This window comes from Chinchilla lanigera, unplaced genomic scaffold, assembly GCF_000276665.1.
Source record: "Chinchilla lanigera isolate Chin_1 unplaced genomic scaffold, ChiLan1.0 scaffold00001, whole genome shotgun sequence".
Taxonomy (NCBI): Eukaryota; Metazoa; Chordata; class Mammalia; order Rodentia; family Chinchillidae; genus Chinchilla; species Chinchilla lanigera.
The window spans coordinates 11608482-11632642 of NW_004955402.1; the positions used below are offsets into that span (position 1 = coordinate 11608482).

General features: G+C 48.3%; 1 protein-coding gene across 15 annotated transcripts in view; it reads right to left on the reverse strand.

The window, feature by feature from the left end:
* The window catches only part of Tmem241 (transmembrane protein 241), a 127263-nt gene that overhangs the window by 94250 nt on the left and 8852 nt on the right, over positions 1–24161 (reverse strand). For 14 of the 15 annotated variants that reach the window (XR_001230962.1, XR_001230968.1, XR_001230957.1 and 11 more), the window contains exons 4-5: positions 14366–14447; positions 350–427 (exon numbers count right to left, since the gene is read on the reverse strand). Coding sequence is in view for 11 of the 15 variants with exons in the window: in XM_013503737.1 (XP_013359191.1) it covers positions 350–427; positions 14366–14447 (160 nt within the window). In the remaining 4 variants the exon portion in view is untranslated. Of the gene's footprint in view, positions 1–349; positions 428–13685; positions 13865–14365; positions 14448–24161 lie in introns of all 15 variants that reach the window. The other variant, XR_001231032.1, reaches the window with a different exon arrangement.

Consider the following 24161-nt stretch of genomic DNA (forward strand, 5'->3'; position numbering starts at 1 on the left):
AAGGAAAGGAAGAAAGGTGGGCCTACAACAGATATGGGGGGAGCTCATGCTCCCCACCAGGTCTGCAGCACATTCCTCTGTAGTGTAGCTCGAGGGCAGCACATTCCTCCCCAGCGTAGCTCGGCCCAGCCTGGAGTTGTGAGTTTCGTTCCCAACACCCAGACTTCCCGCGCATGCCTGGCCAACCAAGCGAGGTCAGACCCGGGTTCCCTGAAATGGGTGTCCGTCACCAGGCAGTCTCGGCTGGAAATTGGTGGCTGGAACAGACACTCTTTGGGACACCCAAAGAAAAGTACTTCTCTGAAATTTAAAGCAAGGGAAGTGAAACTAGCATTTTGAGATCATTTACCTCTTTCCGAAAACACTTCTGGTGCCCGCAGAAGATGACTTCAGCTGCGTTGTGCAGAATAAGAAACACAGGCACGGGCTGAAAGAAAACAGAATAATACGTGTGAAAGTATTTTCTCCAGTCTCGAGGTTCCCCGACTGTTGGCTTCTGCTTAACCGTAAAATCTGGGGGAACTTCGGAACTCACATACATAATCTGTCCTGCAAAGACCTTTCCAGATGGGTGGGTCTTTGCGGTAGCATTTTTCTTGGAGGAGTGGATGTCAAGGCTCGGTCCTGGGTTTTCCCATTGGCAGACATTTACTAGGCACCTCAAGGGTGACCCGCATGATGCCAGGTGCAGGGGACACATCTGTGAATAAGGTGGAGGTGCCAAGCAGCCTGCTGGGGGCTCACACCCACCCGGGAGAACCTGCCTTTGTGGAGGCGGGGCCCACAGCCTAAGCGAGAAGGGAAAAGTAAACTAAACCCAGAGCACAAGTTTCCCAGGCAGGGGGCCCTGGAAAGAACAAATCCAGCTCCCCAAGGAAGGGGAGGAAGCAAGAGTGACAGAAAGAAGCCAGAGAGGTAACCAGGCGTGTCCAGGGAGGGGCATGTCCGGGGGGCGTGTCCAGGAATGGGGACAGAGCTGCAGACACAGGAGCCACCAAGGGGCTTTGAGGCTGACCAGGCCCTGAGAGCACAGAGGAGGAAGAGATGGCCTCACGTCTAGTGGTGTCACAGGCCGGAAATGGTTCCCAAAGATGCCACAGCCTAACCCTCGAGGTTACGCAGGCTACCTTACAGGGAAGGAAGAGGCCATTCACATGTGAGTGAATGGATGATCTCGATGTAGGGAAATGACCTTGATTGTCCCATGGGCCCTAAACGCAATCTCGTATCCTTACGAGCAGGAGCCAGAGACTGGAGTGATGTGGCCACAAGCCACGGAATGTCAGCGTCCGGACCTCTGGCACCTGGAGCTTCAAGGGACGCATCTCTACAGTTTTTAGCCACCCAAGGATGTGGTCATTTGTTGCAGCAGCCACAGGAAACATAGGGAGTGGGCAGATGGTGGCCTCAGCTCAGCAGCAGATGTGATACTGGAAGAAAGTGGCTGCTTTTATGAAATACTTAGGAGCTGGGACTATGTTAAACATTTGGGTAACAGATCAACTCTGCACCAAAAAAATGGAATAGATATGCAAAAATGGGACATCGCAGTGGGTGACAGGATAGGCAAGTGCCACCTACTGCACATGCGCTCAGAACAGGTCTCTCCCGGCGTGACAGGTAATCTGGGCAAGGGGATGGAGCAGGTTAAGGGGCAAGGAATTCTGCTATCACCTTTGTCATGAAGATGTTTCCTGGAAGGCAAAAATCATCAAGAATAAGAGCGTGGAGCCAGGCGTGGTGGCACATGCCAGTAATCCCAGCTACTCAGGAGGCTGAGGCAAGAAGATCACAAGTTTGAGCCAGCCTGGACAATTTAGTGACTGGCTCAAAATAGAAAGTAAAAAGCTAATCTGGGCATGATGGCATACACCTGTAATCCCAGCACTCAGGGGGCTGAGGCAGGAGGACTGTCACAATTTTGAGGCTACTTTAGGGCTGTGCCTTCAGTGCCAGCCTGGCTTTTTTGACAGACACCATCTAAAACAAAAGAGTAAAAAAATAAAAGGGCTGAGGGTATGCCAGTGGTAGAGCATTTGCCTAACACGCACAAGGCCCTGGATTGCATCCCTAGTACTACAAAGGGTGGTGGAGATAAGAGGACGGTTTTGTATCAGACTGGGCTCCAAGCCCGGGCTCCTCTGTCTGCTGGTGGAGCCAGGCATGTGCTTCCCTCACCGTGCATGGGGACAGCAACACTACCAACACTACCAGCTTTGGCTTCTGGGTGGAAGAACAGAAGTCAGGAGGGGAGGTCGGCAGCCTGAGCTCTCCCATTGGCAAGGACTACCCCAGTTTACAGCACCTACCAAGGATTAGGACAGATTTTTTATATTAGGTAATGGGGACGGAACCCATTGCACTGAGCTCCATTTCCAGCCTTTTTTATTTTTTTAATTTTGAGATAGGTCTCACCAAGTCACTAAATTGCCCACAATTTAGTGCAAACTTGCAATCCTCCTGCCTCAGCCGCCCCAGTGCTGAGGTCAGAGGCATATATAGCCACATCTGCCTCTGTCCTCCTTTTTATTTATCTGAAAGTTTTATTTTCATGTGTTTTAAGATTATTAGAGGGGAGGGATCTGTTTTTATTTTAATTTTTTGGTTTTTTTTGCAACAAGGTCTCACTATGTACTGCAGGTTGACCTTGAACTCACTTATGTAGCCCAGGCTGGCCTCAAATTCACAGCAATCCTCCTGCCTCAGCCCCCGCCTTCAGGGTGCTGGGATTGCATGTGTGTGCTATCACGCCCAGTAGGGATGTTTTCAAAGCTGGCTTCATTCATCAGGCCCCTGCTTGGCAGTTGGGTCCAGGTCTTCCGGTACTTGCTGTCCTTGGCTCACGGGGACAGACAGTGTGGGATGAATCGGTCATGTAGCGCGTGAAAGTGAGTACGAGAGTGCGACCTGGACCTTATCAAATTACAACTTAATTAAAATGGCATTCGCCTCACTGGCCATAAACTCAGTAATGAGATCAGATTTAGGATTGAGATTAGGGAACTCTACAGCCTCAATCTAGACTTCCAGGAGGCTGAACATTCTCAACTTTATGAACTGTGGACAGTTTTCTCATCTTCCTGAAACCCACTCTGATCACATTCTGGAACAGGACCTGCCTCTAGATGTAGAATTGATCTTAAGGCACACATGATAATAGCTACCAATAACATGTTAAGCGCGGTGCCAATTAACTTGTATTCTCTTACCTAAGGCTCCTCCCAGCAGCTCTGTTAGTAGATGTTAGTACTCTGATTTTACAGAAAGCAAACTGAGGCTTCGAGAGGCCAGGGAGCTGGCTGAGTGCTTGTAGCTGCTCAGGGGTGAGCTAGGACTCCCGTCCAGGTTCACCTGCAAAGCCCATGCTCCATGAAAGCTTTCTTTTACTTTCTTTCTCTCTCTCTCTCTCTCTCTCTCTCTCTCTTCTTTCTCTCTCTCTCTTTTGCGAGACAGGGTTTCACTGTGTAGTTCAAGCTGGCCTCAAACTCACAGGAATCCTGCTTCAGCCTCCCAAGTGCTGGGATTATAGGTGTGCGCACCATGCCCAGCAAGTAAAAGCTTTCTGAACCTCCAAGTGTCCAAAGTTCGATGTGGTTGGTGCATCCCCATTAGGGTTTCTATCTAGATGTCCACTAAGGGCCTCATGCACTCACAGGTGGGATTTTCAGAAGGTGACTGGCCCGTGGAGACTTAGAGCTGACTTGGGTTGGGAGGCAGGGTCTGGCCGGAACAGGCAGTCACTGGGCCATGGCCTAGAAGGGTTCATCTCGTTCTGGGCACCTCCTTTTTTCTCCCAGCTTCCCAGCCAAGCGGTGAGCAGCTATTTAAGATGCCCCTCTGCCATGCCACCCTGCCTGACCACAGCCTGAAACCTCTACAACCGTGAGCCAAAATAAACTTCCCTTCTTTAACTGGTGCGTGTTGCACCTCAGTGATGAGGAAGTGACAAAGACAGTTCCAAATGCTGGCAGTCCATTTACTCCACTGAGAAAACTGGTGGATCTAAAATGGATAAATTTCAAGTAAAGCCTATGCCGTTTGTGTGCACCAAGAAGCTAGCAGGTGTTAGAGACAACTGCTGGTTCACCCCACGGTCAGTGTGGTTGGATGACACCCTGGAGGGCAACAGGGGATGAGGCAGGAACCTCACCTTCAAGCTCACAGCTGAGCAGTCAGGAGGTGGGGTGGGTTGGAGAAGGGTCGCTGGTAGGATTTTCCTCCCTGACTCTTCTTCTGCCCTCTGCTTTCCAGACACAATGATTTGAGCAGTTTCCATTCTGCCATACCTCTGGCCTGATGCTTCTGCCTTCAAGTCAGCCAACCATGGACAGGGCACTCTGAAACCACAAGCCAAAGCAAACCTCTCCTCCTTTGGCCAGCAGGTGTCAGATATTTTGTCTCAAACAGAAACACGACCAATATAGTTAGTCTACAATTGACCAGTTATATTTTATCTGCCTGTGCAGAGATCTGTCAAAAACAACATTAAGAACCAGGCGGGGTGGCACATGCCTGTGATCCCAGCACTCAGAAGGCTGAGGCAGGAAGATTGCTGAGAGTTCGAGGCCAGCCTGGACTATGTAGGGAGTTTAAAGTCAGTCTGAACTACATAGACAGACCCTGTCTCAAAAACAAACAAACCCAAAAACCAACATTAAGACTGTTTGCCCTTGATGCTATACATCACATAATCCTGAAGCAGGAAGATTACTTGAACACAAGTTCAAGACCAACCTGAGCAACATAGCCAGACCTCAAAATAAGAACAATAGTTTAAAAAAAACAAACAAAAAGAAAACCCCAGTATCGAGGTAGTTTAAACTTCACTGATCTTTCCTCTGCCTGTAACCACAAATCCCAGTGTGAGATATACGACACCTGCTCAGGAGACCTGCAAGTGCCTGGATCTTCTGAAACACCTGGGCTTCATTGTCCTTATGGAATTAGGTTCAGCACGACTTGCCTTTTGCTCCAAGTTTTATTACTGCAATCTGGATTTTATCCGGGCCATTCACACAGGTACAACATAATTTACCCAACTCTCCCACCACCCTTCCTGCCACCCCCCGGCTTTATAGGCTTTATTTAGCTGGGTTGGGGAGAGGTCAAGGAACAGGACTTCCCTTCATTAAATCAAAAAAATTCTGAGAAACGGTAATAACAGTAATAGTAAGATATATTGAGTGCTGATGACATGTCTGACACCATTTCTACTTTCACACATCTATCCGTCACGATAATTCTAAGAGACAGACACTAATAACACCCCCACTGCAGAGATGAGAAAACTGAGGAAGTGTTGTTTCTTTTTTAAACTTGCTTTTTCTTTCAGTTAACAGTACTTTGTTTTTCAAATTATTTTTTAAGTAACTAAGTTTACTGGTACAATTTAGATATACGCAATGATCACATTCATCATGCGGAGTTTCTTGCTGTACATGATGTATCTTGATTCTTCAACCCCTCTTCACCTCCTTATTCACAAAAGCTTTGTTTGCATTTTTTCCTTCTTTTTTTTTCTTTTCCCTTCCTTTCCCCCTCCACCCTCCCTAGTGAACCCATTTGAACATTTGAACATTTTCTTCCTATTTCACCATTTCTATCATACATTTTGGTCCTTTTTTACACTTTCAGTTTCTCACACCAGAGAAACAATGTGGTACTTACAGCTGTGTGTCCAATTGATTTCACCTAAGAGTATGGTCTGAAGGTGCACCCATTTACCTAGAAATGTCTCAAGTTTACCCTTCTTTATGGCTGAGTAGTACTCCCTTGCTCAAATGGCCATCAAATAATGAATGAATAAAGAAGATGTGAGGTTTTTTAACCTGCTTCTTAACTGAAACCACTTTTAGGTGATGTAGATGACTTGATGCCAAAGAGAACAGGAAAACAAATTTGCTCTTCTATGCCAGTGATGGCGAACCTTCTACAGCTTTCAATGTTAACAGCCAGCTTGCCATAGGACGCTTGCCATAGGTTCGCCACCACTGTACACTGCCAAGACCCTTGGAAAGGCCTCAACCATGAAAGATCCCGCATCTTCCATCAGGAAAAATGGCCCAACATGGGCCATCACAGAGCCTGAATCATCAGATTGAAATGTGACTGACCAAACCCCTCTATACCGCAGTAGCGGCCAATGCATTTTATCACTTAGGGACACAATCGACTGCTAATTTTTCCTTTATAGTCCATTCCCTGAAACTTAGCTTTCCACTCATGTACCAGTGAACTGTTTTCCTGGCTATGAAGAGAAACCAGATAGTCACTACGACTTGGAGTTACTCTATCATTACTGCATTTCCCAGAAGGGAATTTAGACGGTGCCACTGCTAAAATTCAGGTGCTGGAACCTTCTTGGAGCAGTGAGGTCTGGAAACCCTGGCCCTGCCCACAGGCATGGCCCTGGGGCCCCTGTAGAAGTGCGGCTGACTCTGAGGCACACACAAGTCCTGCAACAGCTCTGCCTATTAATTTTTGTCAAAGAACTGCAATCTTTTCTTCTCTTTGGGTGATTTTCAAAAGTGTAGGTATGCCCTGAATCTGTAATACAGAATAACTGCAGTCCAGGCCCTCAAACGGTTGGCTGTTAACTGTATCAAAATCATGATGCAAGCTAGAAGAAGCACATCTGTCCACCCTAATGGGTCAGATAGCTAGAGTCTCGTGCTTTCCCCCGAGGACTGCAACTCCAAACGCATGAAGCACCCTTGTCTTCATTACTTGTCTCTCGTTGTTGACACAAAGCACCTGACACCCAAAATTATGGAAGGAAAGGTTTATTTACCTTACAGTTTGTGGCAGTTTCAGTCCATACTCAGCTGGTTCTAAGGTAGAGTGGCACATGGCAGAGGGTAACAGTTCATGGCAGCAGAAGACAGCAAAGCAACAAGAGCAAAAAGGGAGGAGTGGTGGCAAGCAGCCTCTTTCCCTCCCTTATATATGCAAACTATCTGCCCCAGGGTGGGTGTAGCACTCACACTCACAATCCTACCATTGGACTATGGCTCAATCATATATCTAGAAGCCTGCCCCATAACTACATGAGGATTTGGGGGGGACATGCAGACACAAAATATAACAACCCTGCACACTAAGTTGCTGCTGTGTTTGTTATACGGATGGTATGAAGCACCTGCTCTGTGGAGACCCCAGGCCTACCCTTCATGTGGACCCTGGAAAACTTCATTACAGGCTGACAACAACCCAGAAATTTGCTTTTCTCCAGCAATGGTTCTGCTCTGATTTCTGCTAAGAGTCTTGCAAATTTTTATCTTGATACAGAAAGCTAAGAACCAAATTCAAGGCCCAACTGTATTTATGTTGCGAGATTGTTATGGCTTGTGTCTAGGTATCACCCCAAAGCCTACTGTGGTCAAAAGAGGGGTTTTTGAAAAGTGGCTGGATCTAGGGTGTGTGAATGTGGATTAGGGGTGTGATATTGGGATCAAAGCTGTATGGTACTAGATTAGTCCACTAATTGGTTTATCATAGTTCTGGGAGTAACAGGAAGCCCTACTCTGGGTGTGGGTTGGCACCACCCAAAATGTTTGTAGCCTGGATGGGATAAAAAGGAAAGGGAAGTTTGCTGCTGCTTGCTACTTGCTGCCTTCTGCCTGCCCTGCCATGGACTACCTCTCCTCCGCAATGCCCCTCTGCCATGCCACACTCCCTTGGAACTATTGACTGAAACCTTTACAAACTGTGAGTTAAATAAACCTTTCCTGGGGCTGGGGATTTAGCCCAGCAGCACAGCGCCTGCCTGGCAAGCGCAAGGTTTTGAGTTCCATCCCTGGTACTGGAAAGCAAAACAAAACAAAAAAAACTAACTAAATAAATAAATAAATAAACCTTTCCTCCTGTAACTTTAAGTGTCAGGTATTTTGTCCCAGCACAGAGAAAATAACTAAGACAGAGATGTTATGGTATAAATTTCTATGCACTAAATCTCTCAGTGGTTTCATTTGCTCTTTACCAGTATTTCTTCTAAAATTCTGTTCATAAAAACACTGATTTTATTTTAATCATAATTATTTTACAAGCTACCATGCATCCTTTAGAAAGATGGTGAGGTACTTGAATATACATATGTGTGTAAATATGAATACTCAGACAGTGATTTACATGAAATATTTTAAGTGTTTATTTGCATTACTCTTTGTTATTCTGCTGTTAGGCGGCCAACTCCTCCAGGGCAGAGGAGTGGACTGCCCTCTCCCAGTGAATCTAGGACACCCTGGAGGTCATCTCTGACCTCCATGCATCACATCAAGTAGCTGACTGTGTTAGGAGCCTTGTATAAAAAATAGGTATCGCAAAATACCAGAAGCTCCTGCAGTCTGGCAAATGCAAATCATAGAGACACGCAAGGAAACAGAAAAGGGCACCAACTCACCAGCTTGGCACAAACGCCTGGGCCACAGTAGTGGGCAGACTGGCCTGTTCTCAGTGAACTGCTGTTTTTCTTGCACTGTTACCCAACTATGTACGAGCACTGAGTTAGGCTAAATATTATATGCGTGTCCCACAGTAGCCCAAAGGAGTTCTGAATGAACGAGGTGGAAACACATTATCACCTCCTCCCTTTCACAGAGTCCTCCAAGACAAGTTCTGCTGGTACTTTTTCCTTTTTTTATTTTTAAAAATTGTGGTAAAATACACATCCTATAAAATTTATCACCTTAACATCTTTCTCCTCCTTTTCCCGTCCTCCTCCTTCTTCAGTGCTGGAGATAGAACCCAGGGCCTTGTGCACACTAGACAAGTGCTCCACTACTGAGCAGCGGCTCCGATCCCTACTTTAAGTGCTCTCAACGCATAGTTCAGCAGCACCGAACACACTGGCATCACTGCGCCATCATCAGCACCATTCATTCTCAAAACTCCCTCATCTTGTGAAACTGAAACTGTACCCATTAAACATTAACTCTCCAGTCTCCCCTCTATCCCCTCATAAGTACCATTCTATTTCTATCCCCCCAAAATTAACTACTCTTGGTACTCTAGGTACATGGGAATTACACAGTATTTGCACACGTGTGACTTCGTCCATACTGCTGCATATGACAGGGTTTCCTTCCTTTTTAAGGCTGCTAATGCACCGCTGCGTGTATATACCACATTTCGTTTATCCATTTATGCTCTGATAGACACTTGTTTCCACCTCCTGGCTGCTGTGAATAATAGTCAAATAAACATGGGCACACAAACCTCTCTTCACAACCATGCTTTCAGTTCTCTGGGGGATGTACATCCAGAAGCAGAATTAACATAGATAGTACAGTTGGGGCGATGGGACCACTCCCCTCCACTTACCTGAACCTGGGCAATGCCCCAGGACCAACCCTCCTGACCTTTGTCCTAAGGTCCTCTACCTAGAAGCAAAAATAAGAATAACACAGACCTCTGGAAAGTCCAATATCCCAAATCAGGATGCATGTGTGCTACACCTGCTAGCATGACCTATATAATGACCTTTCTTCACTCAGAGCTTATTAGGAGATTCACACATATGGACTGCATCTCATGCATCTGATTATAACAGAGTGGGAAAGGACATCAGCAGTCGATACAACTGATATGACTCAGCACCCTGTCAATCGTGTCAATCACATTCTGAAAGATCCAATGAGAGGGACACTAAACTGGGCACACATTTCAAATTGTGCCATTTCCCCCTCTGCAAGGCCACTCTCGCTGAGCTTAGCTTCATCCTTTAAGCTTCATTAAACTTAGCTGCTTTTTCCTTACCATTGCAAGCAATGTCCAATTCTTTTTTCACCACACATAAAAACTTGAAAACCTGTCCCTGGGACCCCATCACCCACAGTAAAAGAGATGCTGGATGTATGACAATTTTATTCTTAATCGTTTTAGGAACCATCATACTATTTCCCGTAGCAGCTATATAATTTTACATTTCCAACAGCGGTGCACAAAGTTGCTGATTTCCCTCCACCCTCACGAACATGACTTGTTAAGATTGCAGCCATCCTAATGGGCATGGAGTAGTCTCTCACACCGTTCTGATCTGGGATTTCCTAATGATTAACGATGTTGAGCAGCTTTTCATGGCCATTATGTAAGATCTTCAGAGAAATACCTATTTGAGCCCTTTGTCCACTTTTGAATCATGTCATCTGGGCTTCTGCTATTGAGTTTTGGGAATTCTTACAGTCAGTACATTAATCCCTTATCAAGTCGGTGGCTTGCAAACATTTTCTCTCATTCTGCAGGACACTTTCTTACTTTGTTGGTGGTGTCATTTGATGCACCAGAGTCTTTCCTTTTGATGAAACCTGGTTAGTCTATTTTTCCTTTTGCTCCTGTGCCTTTGGTATCATATCTAAGAAATCACAATCAAAGCGAATGTCATGAAGCTTTTTCCATAAAGTCCAATTTTAATAAGGCTTTGGGGAAGCATTTTCAGATGAAGTAAGAAGATAATGACAATCTTGAGAGGGGTTTACTGTACAGCCACCCAGCCCACATTTTAAAAGGTAATCTTTGAGATGGACTTCGGTCATCTTGATAAGAAACAGTGTGAAAGAGGAGAGCTGCCTGCTTCAGGAGCAGTAACGGGAAGAATGGGGCAGAGTCTTCATCCTCTGTCAACACTTATGTTCCTTTCCTTTGTGGACCCAAGTTCCTTTATGTGATTTTGGAACCAAAGAGAGAGAAGTCCACAAGTTCAGTTTGGCTTACTAAAGAATTCATTGCACACAGGTTTAACTATCCTCACCAATGTCTTGTGTCCACCCACAATGTGTTTTGTGAATGCTGAGTTCATAGAGGAGAGAAACCATGGCAAACAGTTTAGGAAGGACCAAGCGAAGAGCCCAGAGGGAAAAGCAATTCCAGTCCTGTCAAGGTGTCTTCACCTGGATTTGCAGGGTCCCTGACCCTGGCCTTCTCCAAGCAAGAATATGGTATGGTTTGTGCAGCAGCACCGGCTAGCTATTCACAAGCAGGCCACTCACGGGAATTTCCACATCCATCCTAGATACTCGCCAGCACAGGTTGAGGCAATCCTGCCTGGCTCAGAAGGTCTCTGGTCAGGAATTTATTACGAGTAATAATGACCCGTCAAAGTTGTAAGGCAGGCGATTAGGGTGTAGCCAGCCGGCTGGGCAAGTGGGTGTGCCCTGTCAATCATGGAGAAACAGGACACACAGGTAGAAAAATACAACCATTCCCAAGCCCCGAGCCTGGGACCAATCAGAAAATGCTATCTTCAATTCTTCTGCCACAAGATCAAGCAGGTTTTTGAGAGGACAGCCCAGATCTGAGGTCAGCCTGTGAAATGGGAGATAAAAAGAGGTTGGCCATTAACCTAGTGGCCACCGTGCTCCTCTTTCTCAGCAACCCGCTCTCACTCTGTGGAGCATACCCACTTTCCTCCCTTTAATAAGAGTAAAAGCTCACTACTCTTTGCACCCACCCCATCCCATTCTTTGTTCAGGACAACAGAAACCTAGAAACAATCTCTAGAAGGGGCCCACGGCACCCCAGGCCCTGGTAACAACTCTGCTGCCCAAAGTCCGACCCTCATGCCGTGAGTGTTCAGCGTATGTCACAGGCAGGCCCAACAGGCCTGTGCAGGAGGGAGGGTCAGTCCAACTTTTATGTCATCAGGACCGGCAAGAGGACGTGCCCGGCACACACTGAGCCCTCCGCACTCCTGGAGGCTGTCCCCAGGAGCACTGTGTCCCTCACGGCCCATCCCTTTCAGTTCCTCAAGGTCACGAGCCAGATCTTCTTTAAGCCCCCAGCACACAGTAGATCCCAAAGAAACACTCGCTGCGTGGACAGCTGTGAGAATAACCTCCTTTCCCTCCATCGACTTTGGACTTGCAGTGGAAAGAACTCTTCCCGCAGGGCCTTTGCTGAGTTTGCATAGCTTCCTCCCTCCCAGCACAGGGAGGACAGAACTTCAAGGCCTCCTCAGATCAAGGGGGCCTTTATGCAGTGGCACCGGCTGGGAGGTGTTCTGCATAACAAGGCACCCACAGGTGGGAACTGAGCCTTCCCCCATTCCTCAGGGACTCCCTGAGGAACAGAATTGCTGCCGTTTTCCATCCAACACAAACTGCAAGGGAGCAGCACCTGGCGCTTATCTACCCGCAGAATTCCTAAGCAGCTAAGTAACAACAAAGGACTCTGAAACAAAGGGAAGATGCTGTGTTGAGTCCTTTAACTAGAAAACAGCAGTAAGTACCTTGTCCTCCTCCCCTCTCCCTCCTCCCCCTGGGTTCATTTAAAAAACATCCATTTGCACTGGTCCTAAAGAAACAAATCTGTAAAGGTGTAGCTGGGAAGTACAAAGAGCCACCACTACTCTACATGACAGGCTGGTTACAATTGCTTCTAGATTCTCTTCCTCGGCCAGGTGACTGGCACCTGCCTCTGCCATCACAGGTCTGGGGACTGTGAGAATCACAGAAAAAAATACAAAAGCTGGGCATGGTGGCGCACACCTATAATCCTAGCACTTGGGAGGCTGAGGCAGAAGGATTGCTGCAAGTTCGAGGCTAGCTGGGGCTATATAGTGAGCCCAAGGCCAGCCTGAGCTACACAGTAAGACTGTCTCAAAAAGTCAAAAAAAGAAAATCACTCTGGAAACCTAAGAAGCAGCATAATACCTTACTCAGTCAACCTTCAAAATTATGGCACCCATAATAACCAGAGCCTAGTTGGGCCTGGTGGCACAGCCTGTAATCCCAGCGCTTGGGAGGTTGGGGTGAGAGGATCACTGCAAGTTTGAAGCCAGCCTAGGCTACAAAGTGAGTTTAAGGTCAGGCTGAACCACATAGAGAAACCCTGTCTCAAAAAGAAAAAACAAAACAATCTAACCAGAATCTAGAAGCAATTGTAAAGCCTCTGAGCAATACATTGTTTTGGTGAATCCTACACACTGCTCCACGCTTTGGAGAAGAAACGCCCCTTGCAGGTCAAAGGGTGAAAGAAGGGCAGCAGATCTGAAGGGGCCAGAGGCACCAGAAGCCCAGGCCCACGTGAAGGTGCGAGCTGAGTGTGGGGCTGAACACCAGCGGCACTACGCTCGGTTCCCGGCCCACCCGGCAAGCGTCCCCTCTGTACTTGTCATGCCACCTCTCCAGTCTATGAATCATGAGGGGAGCATAGTATTTCGTTGTGAAATTACATTCCTGACCGCTATTTTGCAACCCTGGAGTTGCTGGAACAGTAACACGGCTCCCCAGTTAGGTGGGTTTTGTTTGTTTGTACTGTTTTTGTATCTGGGATCTCAGGGACTAACATAACACACACACTATAAACAGACGGTATTATTTTGCAAGTTCTGCATTTTTCCGCAAGTCAGAATGCAGAGCATTTTCTGAGAGATAAGAGCCAGCTCACAGCCAGGGTATGGGAGAGGAAGGAGGTCAGCTTCCAGCAGAGGCGGTTTGAAGAGATTCTCTTTCCATGGCAAAATAACATTTGAAATTCTAACTATCTAACTAATGTGACCTGGAAACAGCCTTGCTCTTCAGTCCCTGTATTTAAGGAGCTCAGGCTTGGGGACAAGAGGACGAAAGGCAGAGCGACAACCTGCTCTACAGCAGTCCTGTGTGTGTAGCGTCAGCTCGAGCCCAGCACCCACTGCTCACATGACCAATGGGCAGACGGAGGAGCGGGCTGAGCCCTCCCGACCCCACAGTTACCTGCGGTGGGGAAGGGGAGCTGACTTCCTGGATTCGGAGGAGGCCACCCAAGCAAGACCTGTCCCTCGCAGGCTCCTAAATCCCTCCACTCTCTCTCCTGCTTCTCCATCGGTGTACCTGGCCTGGCCTGTACTGGTCAGTTTCCCCCTTACTGGGATCAACCAACTGACAGCCACAACCTAAAGGAGGAAATGGTTTGTTTGGTTTACGGTTTCAGAGGGCTCAGTCCATGGTCAGGTAGCTCCAAAGCAGGAACATCAGGGCAGACTGGCAAGGGACAGCAAAGCTACTCACTTCCTGCAGCCAGGAAGCACAGAAAAAGATACCAGCAAGTTATACCCTCCAACTAGAGATAATGACCTTTCATTGTCACCTGGTGTAACATAACAGCATGTTCAGCTATGGATATAATCCAGCATCATGACCCAGCATCTTGCCAGGAGTCTCTTAATCCAATCAAGGTGACCATTAAGACGAACTGGCACATGGCCCTGCCTAGTTTACTACTTATCTTCAATTACACAAAAGTGAAGGAAACATCCCGTGTTGGCCCAAGACTTGCTGTGCAGCCTAGTTCAATGAGTAGTAAAGCTGACGCTTTGCCCCCCATTCACTGCTCCCAGGAACAGCGAGTTAAAAGGGAAAGGGGAAGAAGAGGGAAGGCCAACCCTAACACTTACCAGTCTGGACAAGGCCCTGGAGCCGGCATAGATTATACCCACAAACAGCATGGAGGCTGGAAGCCATGTCAGCACGTCAGATCTGAAAGAGCAGGAGAAGCCACAATATTTTTGTTATTTTATGTTGAAAAGACCTAGGTGTAGGGGTTGACCCCCTCTGAAACACTGACTCTAACCACATAAGTTGTCTACATATCCTTGAGGGACCTGTTAAGTGACATGTTTTGTTTTTATTTCATACTGAGGATTGAGCCAAGAGCTACATCACCAGCCTTTTGTTTTATTTTGTTTTTGGAGAAAAGGTCTCACTCACTCAGTCACTAACTATCTGAGCTCAAACTTGAGATCTTCTCACCTCAGACCTCAGAGTTAGAAACAGAGGAGGCCATGCTGTAGGCTGAGAGAGAGAACACATCTGAGTTTTCTCCAGGATGGTAATTTTTTTTGAGAGGGTCTTGCTATGTAGTTCAAGCTGGCCTTGAATTTACTATGTAGCCCAGGCTGGCCTCAAACTTGCAGTGACCCTCCTGCCTCAGCCTCCCAAGTGCTTGGATCACAGATGTGCACCACCAAACCCACAAGGGTTGTGATTTTAAGTAGGCCAGTAAAAACTTTTAAAGGTTACTTACTTAGTATATAGCAAACAGCTAAACAGAATCACAACAAAAAAAACCAGAAAACTTAAAGGCATTTTTTTAAAGAATGGATTTTTAAAAGTTCAAGCCTGGCACGGTTGCCATGCCTGTAATCCCAGCACTCGGGAGGCTGAGGCAGAAGGATTGCTGCAAGTTTGAAGCCAATCTGAACTCCATAGCAAGGCCATGTCTCAAAAAAAGAAAGGAAAAGAGAAAGCGAAAGAGGGAGGGTGGGAAGGATCAGAAGGGGAGGGGAGGGGAAGGGAGGGGAGGGCAGGGAAAGAAGGAAAGGAAGGAAGGAAGGGGCTCGTTTGTATAATTGGCAGGGGGCAAGCCCTCCACCCAAAAGCAGACCTGTGCCTAGCATTTTAAAATTTCCAGCTCTAGCAAAACCTCCAAACCTCCCTCCTGTGTACAGTCAACACTCAGAGCAACTTCCAAGGTGCCAGGACTTATTGACAACAGCCTCACTGTTGACAGCAGGTGCCTGAGACATGCCAGGCATCGTGCTCAGTCTGCCCAGCCCGCCCAGCAGTCGCGCGAGGACGGCACCACAGACCGTCTTTGCTTTATGATTGTATGAGAGCACAGGCATGCGTGGACTAGTCTTCACTTTCAGTGCAGCACTCAACAAACCCCGTGATTATCTCCAGGCTTAGGACCGGACAACTCTGCCCAGTGCAGGCTGACACAAGTGTCTGGAGTGCACGGGACACAGGCCAGCCTCCCCGAGGGTCACAGGCCAGGCCTGCTCGCTGCACTTCCCACTCAGGGAGTTCATGGGGTGTGAGTTATGACCCACTGCACACACAAGAAACCCAGCAACGCAGAGTTTGAGCAATTTGCCTGTGGTTAGAGCAGCTGGAAATGGCAAAGCCAGAATCTGAGCTCTGGACCACCTGGCTCCCAAGGGCTCGCTTTTGCCCCCTTGGGTACTGGCCTCATGGTGCTCACGCGCCCACAGGAGATCCTGACGTGGAAATGGAGAAGCTCCAAGCCCAAGAGGAGTCGGGTGGCGGACAAGGCGGCTGATTACCTGAGGACTACTCCGCGGTCCCCAACCCCGCCGCAGTGGCAGGCGTGTGAGGTGTGCGCTCCCAGCCGAAGGTGCACACAGCAAGGAAGAGGGAAGTGCCAGCCTCTGCCCTGGAGGCCGTGGGTGACTGCAGCCCACTGTTTCTCCTCAAGGACGAGTGCTTCCTGTGGCGATCCTGTGTGCCAGGGGGCAGGGCATGGGCACCAGCAGGAGCAGGGCACACAGGGAGGGCAGAGCACTCAAGAGGGAGGAGGGGCGCATGGGCCTGGCTGCAGGGGCAGCAGGCCCGGCCGCAGCAGGACGGCACCCAGGAACGTAAGGTCAGGAGGTCCCACACATCTACACTTGAGTCCCTCTTAAAATAAACAAGGGAAATTCTGCTGAGCTGTGTTCTCCAAGACACATCTGAGGACGTGAGCAGCCGCGGACGCGAGGGAAGGAAAACAAGGCAAGGGAACAGCTTGTATCTTAATCTCTCTGCCCTCAGACATAAAGAAGTTACTCCCACTGGGAAAACCACACAGGGAGCCAGTTGGGCCCAAGAGGCTTCTGGGAAACGTGGCAGGGCAGCTGTGTGAGCTCCAAACGTGGGATGCGGACGCAGGCCTGGGATGCCAGGGCATGTGCACCACAGCTGTCTCACTGAGGCCACAGGCTGGAGCACCACACGCTCTCCTGTAGGAGAAGGTGCCTTTCTCCAGCTCAACTCAACCCAGCCCAGCACCACTGCTGTTAAGGAGAACACGACATCCAACTAGAGGCTGAGGCAAGAGGATCACAAGATCAAGGCTAGCCTGGGCAATCTGGTGAGGCTGTTTCAAAAGAAAAATGAAAACCGGGCTTGGAGGCATACACTTAAAATCCCAGCACTCTGGGTGGGTGAAGCAGGAGAACTGCAAGTTCAAGCCCAACCTGGGCAACTTAGTGACTTAGTGAGGCCCTGCTTCAAAATTAAAAAAAAAGAAAAAGGAGTGGAACCTGCCAGACAAGGGGGTTGAGTTGATCTGCCCTGAGGATGTGGTTTCCATGGCAATGATGCTGGCCGGGCTGAAGACAGGGAGAGGCCAGAGTGGGGACCAACCTTTACTGCCCCAAACCCCACAGCTCACTCCCACCCTGCTGGGGAAAGTGCCGATCTTCTCACCCAGGGCTCTGGGGAACACGGGTGCACAGTGGTCCCCAGCTGTGATCCCAGGACCTCACGAAGCATCAAAAACATGTTAGGGAAAAACACATGCAGATATTTAATCAGCACTAGATATGTGTGTCTGGCAGAAAAAATACCTCATAGAGGTTCTCTTTAAATACTTACAAAAACTTATACTTAAATATACTTTCTGCTCATTGATGGGTGCTCTGTACAAAGCTCTATGACTGTGTTGTGGGGCTAGAAATATTTTTTAAAAATCTGGACTGAGTCAAGTGTATTGGGTCCTGTTAAAAATGTTGTCTTATTAAAATGCACAGTTATCCAAGGCCCTCCAAAAGCTTTTGTTTATGTGGATTTTATCTGTCCATATTTACCCTATTAGGAATTTCTACTGAGAGATTAAGAGAATACTCACGTATTAACTCAAAAACAGAAGGGAAGGGAAAGGAAGGGGAGGGGAAGGGAGGGGAGGGAGGGGAGGGAGGGGAGGGGAAGAAAGGGGTGGAGAGGTGGTTCAGTAGTAGAGTACCCCTGGGTTTGATCTCCAGTACTTCAAAAAATAATAATAATAATAAATACGAATCACTGGGAAATTGCCGCCATAGCAGGTGTGAGCAAGGCAAATGTGAAAGATAAAGGAAAAAGAATTAAAAAGTAAGGACTTGGCATGCAGTTGGTTTCAAAGTGCCAAAGTCCTGAAGACTATTTCATTTTAAAGAATATACTTTTCTTTTTCTTTTCCTTTTTCTTTTTTAGACAGGGTTTCACTTTGTAGTTCAAGCTGGCCCTGAACTCACTTTGTAGCCCAGGCTGGCCTCGGACTCACAGCGATCCTCCTGCCCCATCCTCCCAAGCTCTGGGATTACAGGTGTGCACCACCAAGCCAGCTGAAGAATATACTTTTCAACTGAAAAGTCACAGAATACACATGAAGAGTAGTTTAGAAAAGACCTGAGGGAATACCAGCCAACAGTCCAGATGCAGAGGAAAAGCCGGACCCAGACAAGGACAAATAACGCGTATTTATATGACTGAAGTTAAAATGAACTGAACTGACTGTTTCAAAAGAGGAGCCCCTGTCTTTGCCTAGCGCCCTATCTGGCTGCTGTTGACGCTAGGTAAGGGAGCGTCTCCCTACCCTGTTAATCCACGCTCAGCCTCATGGGCTGAGAACTGTGCCTGGTCTGCTCATAAAAATAAACATAACATGCAACAGGGACAAACGTTACAAAGCAGAGTAAGAGCGACTGCGCTGCAGCCCGTCCCACCTGACCTGGTCGCAAAGGCAGGGCACCATTCGTAAGCAGGCGACGCTTGAGGAGAGACCCAAAGTGCGAATGGGCACAGAGGACGGGCAGAGCGACGGGAGGGCCACGGCCCTGCCCGCGCGGAGACCCGCAGCCAGGGGAGCCTGGGGGGAGGCGGCGCGGCTTGCACAGAGGAAACATACGCTTGCCGTGTTTCGTGGACACCCAAGCAAAGCCACTGAGTGGACGACGGGGATATCCCCGCCCCTCAGTGAGCAAAATTCCAATTACACACGCTGCACGTTTGACGCTGTCTGCATCTCATCTTCCAGTTTAAAGGTAAGAGTCAGACCTGTTTTCTGCAGAGTCATTTCTCCCTTGCACTCACCGCTGACTGCTTAGCACTGGGCCTTCTGAGGCTTGGTGAGACACTGTCCCAGGGATTCACAAACCGTGGGGTCCCTCCGGGTTCACGCTGAAACCCTAACCAAGACGAGGGTGTGAAGAGGTGGCGTCTTTGGGATGTGGTCAGGCCCTATGGGCAGGACCTTTGTGAAGGGGACTGGTGTCCTTCTAAAGGACCTCAGAGAGCTCTGCCGTCGGTGCCGCACCAGGCCGCAAGCCTGCTACCGTGGACCTGCAGCCCCGAGCGTGCTAAGCACCAGTGACTGCAGGTTAGGGGCCTCGTGGCCCGAGTCACAGCGGCCCGAAAGGCCTGAGATCCTCCCTCCACCAAGTGTCTCAGACGCCAGGGCTCCTGTCACTGCGGCTGAGGCTCTCTCTCAGACAGACTGCGTCCCCACTCACAAAGCTCACACGTGTGCGAACCAGGCGACAAGCGGGAGTGGCCGTGTGATAAGGGGGCGGGGTCAGCGGGGCGGGAAGGAACCTGCTGTGGAGGCGGCAGCCAAGGACGCTCTAGACACAAGCTCAGCTCGTGCAACAGGCAGGGCGGAGGCAGGCGGCACAGCCTGAAGAACTCCGGGAAGGGCCCAGGCCCGCTGCCGCAGGAAGAGCAGCGCGGGCCTTGGGCTCACAGCGTCCACACTGGATGCGCTGTTCCCATGCCAGGGGTTCAGGCCAGCGCAGATGACGGCCCACAGCTGGGCTCTGTTCTCCTCCGGCTGTGTGGAGCCAAGCCCACGATGGAGCCCATCCGCTGGCACTTCTTTGTGTTTTTGTTACGCCTTGAGAAATTTTCACAGAGTTATGTCTTCAGGAAGCTGTGAAATGATCACTTAACACTCGAGGAGCCTCCGCTCACCCGGGGTGGAAACATACTGGTTCTGCGGACTGCAGAGGAGCCATCACAACACCCACATGGTACTCAAGCCTTCTCAAGGCTTGATTTGTAGCTGGCAGTGCTGGCACATGCCTGTAATCCCCCTCTACACACACACACACACACTCAGGAGGCTGAGGCAGGAGGACTGCCATGACTTCAAGGCCAGCCTAGGCTCCACAGTGAGTTTGAGGGCAGCCGGAACTACAAAGCCAGACCTTGTCTCAAAAGCAAAAAAGTTTTATTTGTTTTCTTGTTTCCTGAAGGAACACTTCTGCAATGAGCCGACTAACTTCCACCAACAGCTCAAAGGAACAAAGTTCTCGCTGAGTCCCCTTCTTCGGGTAGATGGCTGGTGGCTGGGTGGAGCAGGACAGGAGCACAGCAGCAGAAAGAATGTGACTATAGCAGTGTTAAAGCAAATGTGGTTGTGGCTTGAGGTCATCTCTCCACCCACGACTCTTACATAAAGAAACCAAACTACTTAACTTGCAGGTGTTTACGGTAACTGATTGAAAAATAAAAGACAAAAAGAAAACACAAACAGCAGAAGCTGAACCTGGCACGGTGGCATACGCCTGTTGTAGTCTCAGCACTCCAGAGGCTGAGACCAGACAGTCTCTGGGGGTCTGAAGCTAACCTGGGAAACACTGCATGTCCCTGTCTCAAACAAACAACAAAAATCCCTGAGCCCAGGGAATCACAGAGCCAGCCAGCCCACTGGTTCCATAAGCAGGGCCCTCCCACTGAACCACACCCACATAGCCCAAAAGCCTGGCTGTAACCATTCAAGTGGCTTCTTCACCTCCACATTCAGCCTGTAAAAGCTCACAGCGCTGGGCTGCAGAGGAAACCCCGGAATCCCTTCAATTCTGAGTGAAGGAAAGTTTTCATTTACTACTGGGAATAAAAAGGCACTCCAGCCTCATTGCTGATCATCAAACAGTCCAGGCACGTCCAGCTTGCTACCATGTCCTGTACCAGGGACCCTCCGGCCAGACACTGCACAGCCACTCCTGTGACTTTGGATCTTTGTTCTAGTCACCTTCTCTCAGACTTCCTTGCCCATGCTGTATAAAATAACAACCTGCAGGGCGTGGTGGCGCATACCTATAATCCCAGCACTTGGGATGCTGAGGCAGGAGGACTGCCTAGAGTTTGAGGCCAGCCTGGGCTATGTAGTGAGTTCAAGGCCAGCATGAACTACATAATGAGACCTGTCTCCAAAAAACAAACAATAATAATAATAATAATGACAACCTTCTGCTACTCCCTGGCATGCAGGGTCACGCACAGCCAGCACCCAAGCAAGGTCTGGGGTATCGCAGACACTTGCACCCACAGAACAAATCACCATGCGTTGCTTTAGGAAAGTACACCAACTCCCAGTCTCTTGTTAGGTTAACATGATATGAACGATACAGCCTTGGGGTCAGTGGCATTTCCTCCTCTGCTACTCTGAAGCCCTGCGGAGACTCTGCCCTGGACAGAATGCTGGTGCTGACAGCTTTCTGGCTTTGAAAGGCAGGCATGAGACCAAAAACTGCCCACATTTATATCCGACTCTTTAAAATGGCCCTAATCGTGAATTCTAGCAATTTCAAACTCAATAAACATTTGTTAACAGTCATGTTGTAACCCATAATTAAGACAACAAGAAGCTAATTGTGCAGGGAGTGGTGGCCCACAGCTCTAATCCCAGCATCCAGGAGGCTGAGGCAGGAGGATCACTATGAGATTGAGGCCATCCTGGGCTACATAGTGAGTGTAAGGCCAGCCTGAACTATATGGCTGAGACCCTGTTTTAAAAAATAAATTTTAAAAAAAATTTTAAAAAGGGAAAGTGAGAAAAGAGAAAGGGCAGTACTGTAGAAAGAATTAAGATGGGTTATGTACACATCCCAAATCCCGTGAATGGAATCATTCCATAACACCAACATGTACTAACAGATGTACACACAAAAACAATCAAAATAAAAGCAACTAGCAGCAAAGTAACTATACTAAAAGCCAATACACAGGGCTACGGGTTTAGCTCAGTACAGCCCCAGACTAGCATGGGTTTGATCTCTGGCACTGAAAAAAGAAAATATCTCTGATAGCTATGAAGTTAGAGTCATGTAGAATCATAGAACAGAGGCAAGTTATTCTGTTTTCTATAAAAACATCATCTCTTTCATATTAATGAGTAACACCAACTCATACTAGAAAAATTTGAAAACACATCTAGGTGAGAAAAATAAGGTAGTTATCAGCCCATGACCCACCAAAAACTACTGTTAATGCCTCACTCTCTGTGCACTTTAGAGTGTCCACATGAACATATACTAACACGTCAAGCAAACTGAGGCCTCTTTGTATGTACTGCTTGTACCCTGTTGAACTTCGTCTCTTTCTGTGTCAAGAAAAGTCATCCTCAATTAATTAATTAATTGATACATTGCCAAGTACAGTAGCGCAAGCCTGTAATCCCAGTGCTCAGGAGGCTGAAGCAGGAGAATCTCTGTGAGGTTGAAGCCAGCCTGGGTTATATAATACCAAATTCAAGGCCAGCCTGAACTCCATAATAAGATACTGTTTCAAAAAACCCAAAACAACAATGAAAAAATAATGTCCGCCTGATGCTGGACACTTAAGTTAGTCCTACATTTTTCCTATAGTAAGCTTTGTGATTATCCTTAACTGTATTTTGTCTCCATATTCATGATGTTTTCACAATATTCAGGGTAAATCCCCTCAAGTGGGCTCGCTGTTCAAAGACTCGCACACTGAAGTCTGCATTTATAACCAGTGACGAAGTAGCCTCCCACAGGGTGACCCGGAGCCGCCCTCCTTCCTGGCTTGGAGCTGTGGGGTTCTAAGGAGCCGAGGCCGGACAGGAGGAGATGAGGCCTCTGGCCACCTCCACCTTGCTCCTTGGCCGCTTCGGTCCGGGTCTGCTTTATGCTTTCATGACCCTGCTTGGCCACGAGGGAGGAAGCATGGAATGCAGAGGGGATGTCCTGGTGGGATCTCAGGTCCCTGGGGAGCATGGGGCTCTGGGAGGAGCGGGAGGGAGAGACAGACAGAATGGATGGATAGATGAGGACAGGGTCTCCGAAGTCCCAGCTGGAGAAACTGCAGACGCTAATACTGAAGGATTTCTTGCAGGGGTCTGGTCTGAAAACCCGCAGCGCTCTGTCTTCCCACTAACTGATTTGGAAGCACAAATGTGGCCTCTCCTGTGAAGCAGGCCCAGTTTGCACTCACAGGCAAGCTCTACCCTACCACCCCTTAGAAGCCTGGTGAATAAAGCGATTCTGCGAGAAGCGAACAAAAGTCTGCTGGCACGGATTAGAAAAGTGTTGTTATTGAGACGGAGGCTAATTAAATTAAATCACTTGTTTCTCAAATAGAGCATGCATTATTGAGAGAACATCTGCTGCCCGCAGACACTGTTCCGCTCTGCTCACCAGCCCGAGGGCCCCCAACGTGGAATTCTTGAACAGCCTGTGTTCTACTGACACCTAGTGGCCCATGTGAAAATAATAAGCGCAAGATACCAAGGTCCTACGTGCCTATTGGCATTGCCTACAAGGGTAATTCGATGCTTACTTCACAGCTAAGAGGACTAGTCCCTACCTTAACTCCCTAATTTATAACGCCCTACACTTCATTCTTTCGGTTTCCTAACGGTAACTGTGCTCCCTAGGGTCTTTTCCCTTCTGACTTTCCTTAGACATCTGTCATTCGTTCTTCATTTTTCTGTTTGAATAAGACAGGGTTACATACATTCCCCTGACAAAATTCAATCTTAACCTGGTGTGGTGACGCACACCTGCAATCCTAGCACTTGGGAGGCTGAGGCAGAAAGATTGCTTCAAGTTTGAGGCAATCAGGATAGTGAGTTCAAGGCCAGCATGAACTACATAATAAGACCCTATCCAGAAATGGGGGGGGGGCGGAGAAAAGGGAGGAAAAGAGGCTTGTTCTCCCCCTTTATGCTCTTGCTTCTTTTGCTGTCTCCTGCTGCCTTGAACTGTTGCACCTCTGCCATGCCACCCCGCCTTGCAGCCCGCTGATTACAGACTGAAACCTCCACAAACTGTGAGCTAAATAAACCTTTCCTTCCTTAATTTGGGGTGTTGGGTATTTTTGTCTCAGCAGTGAGAGAAACGTATCTAAGACATCATCCTTCAAGGTGCTTTCACATTTTGCCTTCTCCCCTCTCTAAACATGCAGAAATACCAAGTGGTGGCAGCCCACGCCTGTAATTCCAGCAATTGGGAGGCTGAGGCAGGAGAATCACCACAAGTTAAAGGCCAGCCTGGGCTATGTAATGAGTTCAGGGGCGGCTGAACTACAGAGTGAGACTGCCTCAAATGAAAAGGAAAAAGAAGTAATTTCTACAAAAGCATTCTTCTGGCAAGAAAATAGGGGACAAGTATTTTAAAGCACAGGAAGTTG